This window comes from Coregonus clupeaformis, unplaced genomic scaffold, assembly GCF_020615455.1.
Source record: "Coregonus clupeaformis isolate EN_2021a unplaced genomic scaffold, ASM2061545v1 scaf0174, whole genome shotgun sequence".
Lineage (NCBI taxonomy): Eukaryota > Metazoa > Chordata > Actinopteri > Salmoniformes > Salmonidae > Coregonus > Coregonus clupeaformis.
Genome location: NW_025533629.1, coordinates 100964 through 105441, shown reverse-complemented (window position 1 = coordinate 105441; position 4478 = coordinate 100964). Strand labels below are relative to the sequence as shown.

The 4478-nt window shown below is 51.5% G+C and overlaps 1 protein-coding gene across 1 annotated transcript; it reads left to right on the top strand.

Moving 5' to 3' along the window:
• Window positions 1-3213: 3213 nt before the first annotated feature.
• On the top strand, window positions 3214-4197 carry LOC123483968 (gamma-crystallin M2-like). Its single transcript, XM_045213933.1, has 3 exons — window positions 3214-3234; window positions 3383-3625; window positions 3925-4197. The coding sequence occupies exons 1-3, from the start codon at window positions 3214-3216 to the stop codon at window positions 4195-4197; spliced, it is 537 nt and encodes a 178-aa protein (XP_045069868.1).
• The last annotated feature ends 281 nt before the right edge of the window (window positions 4198-4478 follow it).

Genomic DNA, 4478 nt, shown 5'->3' with positions numbered 1-4478 from the left:
ACGACGCTTACCAAGGGAGGAGGGACCAAGATTCACTGGGGTCCGGAAGCAGCAGGGGCCTTCGAGGATCTCAAGCGCCGCTTCACGTCTGCTCCGATTCTGGTGACCCCTGACCCAGAGAGACCTTTCGTGGTGGAGGTGGACGCCTCAGAGGTGGGGGTGGGAGCCGTCCTGTCACAGAGGGGTGCGGATGGGAGATTACACCCTTGTGCCTTCATGTCTCGCCGCCTGTCTGAGGCCGAGCGCAACTACCACGTGGGGGATCTAGAGTTGCTTGCGGTAAAACTGGCATTGGAAGAGTGGCGCCATTGGCTTGAGGGGGCTCAGCACCCTTTCCAGGTTCTCACAGACCACAAGAACCTGGAATATCTCCAACAGGCTAAGCGGATGAACCCTCGGCAAGCACGATGGTCCCTTTTCTTTAATCGATTCCAGTTCCTCCTGACTTACCGACCTGGCACCAAGAACGTCAAGCCGGATGCTCTGTCTCGAGTCTATTCTCCCGAGTTACAAGAGAAGCCCTTGGCATCGATTATTCCGAGGTCTAGGATCGTCGCACCTCTTCAGTGGGAACTAGAAAGAGGGGTACGAGAAGCTCTTGTCCAGGAGCCCGATCCAGGCGGTGGTCCTGCCGGTCGCCTGTACTGCCCTCTCTCTGTTCGGGGCCGCGTCTTGCAGTGGGGTCATGAGTCGCCCTTGACATGCCATCCTGGCAGTGCTCGCACACTGGAGTTCCTCCGACGGCGGTTTTGGTGGCCGTCCATCAAGAAGGACGTGCAGGTCTATGTTGAGGCCTGCCCTGTGTGCAACCAGGGAAAGTCGACACGCCAGCGACCCCAGGGACTGCTCCATCCCTTACCTGTTCCTCGAAGGCCATGGTCACACCTTTCTCTGGACTTTGTTACGGGACTTCCTCTATCCCAGGGCAACACCGTCATCCTAGTGGTGGTAGACCGGTTCTCTAAGGCTGCCCGGTTTATTCCCCTGCCCAAGCTGCCCTCGGCTAAGGAGACTGCTGAGCTCCTCATGAACCATGTCTTCCGGATATTTGGTATTCCCCTGGACGTGGTCTCTGACCGAGGTCCCCAATTCTCGTCCCGGTTTTGGGGGGCCTTCTGCAGGCTTGTTGGGGCCACAGCCAGTCTATCGTCGGGGTTCCATCCAGAGTCTAATGGCCAAACGGAACGGATTAATCAGGATCTGGAGACCACCCTGCGGTGTATGGCGGCCAGTAATCCCACGTCTTGGGCCACCTATATCATTTGGGCTGAATATGCCCACAACACCCTCCAGTCCTCAGCCACCGGATTGTCCCCCTTCGAATGCCAGTTCGGTTACAACCCTCCATTGTTTCCAGAGGAGGAGGCGCAAGTTGGTGTTCCCTCGGCCCAGCGCTTTGTCCAACGCTGTAGGCGGACCTGGAAGAAGGCCAGGCGTGCCCTCCTTCGGACCTCCCAGAGATACCAAAGTCAGGCTAATCGCCACCGCCGGACGGCCCCTAGTTTCCGAGCTGGTCAGAGAGTTTGGTTGGCCACGAAGAACCTGCCCCTCCGGGTCGAATCCAGGAAGCTTTCCCAGAGATACATCGGGCCTTTCCGCATTGCTAGAAAGGTTAACCCTGTGTCGTATCGTTTGGTTCTCCCTCGCTCCCCTTAGAGTTAACCCCACTTTCCATGTTTCACTCCTTAAACCTGTCTTGTCTTCTCCCTTTGCCCCCCACGCAGACCCCCGCCACCTCCCAGGATCATTGACGGCCAGCCAGCCTACACAGTCCGCCGGATACTGGACTCCCGGAGGGTCCAGAACTCTCTGCAGTATCTGGTGGACTGGGAGGGCTACGGGCCGGAGGAGCGCTCCTGGGTTCCAGCCAGGGACATCCTGGACCCAGGTTTGATCCGAGATTTTCGCACCCTGGGGCCGGGGTGTTCTGGAAGGAACGTCAGGAGTCGTTCCTAGAGGAGGGGGTCCTGTCAGCTTCCTGCCTCCTGTTTGTCTCCGGGCCTCTAGAGGTCATCTGTGTTCCCCTCTGCCTTAGTTCTTCCTCGTGTGTGTCAGCTTCCTGCCTCCTGTTTGTCTCCGGGCCTCTAGAGGTCATCTGTGTTCCCCCTCTGCCTTAGTTCTTCCTCATGTGTCCTAATTAGCTTGATCCAGGTCACCTGTGCCTTGTTTCCCCCTTGTGTATTTTAGCTGTGTGTTTTCCCCTTGTTTCTCACTTGGTTATTGCGTCCTGACTATGTGTCTCCTGCTTTGTCCCACCGTGTCTGTCCTAGTAAGTTGTTCAAAGTTATCTTTAGTTTGTTTTTCTCCCCTCGTGGAGTTGTTTTGTTTTGCCTCCTGTTTTGGAACATTAAATCTACTTGCCTGGAGTATTGCCTTGGGTGTTTCATTTGGGTCCTACAACACCTCCTCTGTGGCTAAGGGGTAGTACCCCCAGCTCTCCACATCTGAGACCGGAGTTTCTAGCCCGGCTTGTGACAGCAACACCTTCTGTCTACTAAAATCTACTATTGTGTACCTTAGCAACACCTTCTGTCTACTAAAATCTACTATTGTGTACCTTAGCAACACCTTCTGTCTACTAAAACCTACTATTGTGTACCTTAGCAGCACCTCACTTCCTTCTGTTTCTCTACAAGGCTTATAATACGTTACGTTTCTCTATGTATCAACATTTCAACTGACTCAAAATGACTGGTATTTGGTGAGGATCATTATGAGATGATTATAAGGGGATCATACATGTTCAGACAAGTCTTACAATGCATTATAACTACATGATAAGGCATTATAGCAGCTGGCTTTAGGTAAAGTGTTACAGACAGGAATAGCAAACTGGAACTATCAGAGACCACAGTGTATTCAGACTAATAGCTATGTTCTAGTAACTGCTGCTCACCGTTGGCAACAATTTGATTGGATAAATCAATCTTTTTTTCTGGAATCAGGCTCCGTAGGATCAAAAGGTCAGCGTCTATACAACAGACCATTAAACTTGGCATAAAGCCGTCGGGTTTTAAAACAAACACAGCATCAGCTGTTGTGCCCTAGTTAATAGTGGTGCACGTTTGAGAAGGACAATGATTCCACTGGCCATGCATTTCCATGTCATACATATATAAAACTCCCCCAGGGCAGTGTTGCTACATTACTGTGTATGTCTAGAGGGATATTTTTGATTGTGTGTAGAATAGTGTTAAAAAGAATCATCCAAACATGGACCGCATGCAGGGGAAGGTACTGTAGGTGGCTGTGTGTGTGTGTGTGTGTGTGTGTGTGTGTGTGTGTGTGTGTGTGTGTGTGTGTCGCAGAATTTGTGTGTGTGTTCCTTCCTCTTTTTAAAAAAAAAGTAACCCTTTTAAAAAGACAACAATCCTTCTTGCAGATCTTCTTCTATGAGGACCGGAACTTCCAGGGCCTCCACTATGAGTGCAGCAGCGACTGCCCCGAACTGAGCTCTCATTTCAGCCGCTGCAACTCCATCAGGGTGGAGAGTGGTGCCTGGGTGGTCTACGAGAGACCCAACTACCTGGGCTCTCAGTACATCCTGACCAGGGGAGAATACCCCGACTACCAGCGCTGGATGGGCTACAACGACACCATCAGGTCCTGCCGGATCATCAGACATGTATGTCAAGCCACTGTGAGATGATTTGAGGGTGGTAGTGGTACATGTTGAGTACTCTTTCAGGGATCCACACAGACATGCATGCACGCACACACACACAAATACGCATCCATGCATGCACGCATGCAAACCAGACACACACACACACACGCACACACAAACACAGGACCAAATGTAATGATTATAGTGCATCCATTTCCATTCTAACACCACAGTGTTCTTTTAATCTGCTGAAACTTGATGTTGGTGTTCGTATGAGGAGCTTAACTGTGCTCCACTGTGTTCCAACTGTGTTGCAGACCTCTGGCATGCACAGGATCCGCGTGTACGAGCGCCCCGACTTTGCCGGTCAGATGATGGAGTTCAGTGAGGACAGCCCCAGCCTGTCAGAGCGCTTCCGCCACCGCGAGGTGCACTCTGCCAACGTGCTGGACGGCGCCTGGGTCTTCTACGAGCACCCCAACTACAGGGGGCGCCAGTACCTGCTGGAGAGGGGCGAGTACAGACGCCACAGCGAGTGGGGGTATGCAGGCCAACGTGGCCTCCCTCCGCCTCGCGTCCAGGACTTTTAGACCATCAGTGTCATAAAGATGTAGGATCTTAATTTGAGCCAGGTTGCTACAGCAGGAATATAATCCTGCAGCAACAGGAAATGTGAATTATTATGTGGATTATAATGAATGGACATTTTTGTAAGGGTAGATACATTTTTCTTAAGGGAAAATCAAGTGGAAATTACAAACTTCAGAAGCCTTTTTAAACCTCAAATAGTTTTTAATTTCCTGCATTGCAGGAAAGTTCTCCTGCAACAGGGTGATCAAATAAAGACATTGTTATGCTCAACAGCCAATCA

Bases quoted from the DNA above. Each gene is read 5' to 3' on its own strand.
- LOC123483968 (XM_045213933.1), top strand. From the start codon at position 3,214: ATGGACCGCATGCAGGGGAAG. The intron at 3,235-3,382 runs GTACTGTAGGTG...TCCTTCTTGCAG, and splicing joins TGGACCGCATGCAGGGGAAG to ATCTTCTTCTATGAGGACCG. The intron at 3,626-3,924 runs GTATGTCAAGCC...ACTGTGTTGCAG, and splicing joins CCTGCCGGATCATCAGACAT to ACCTCTGGCATGCACAGGAT.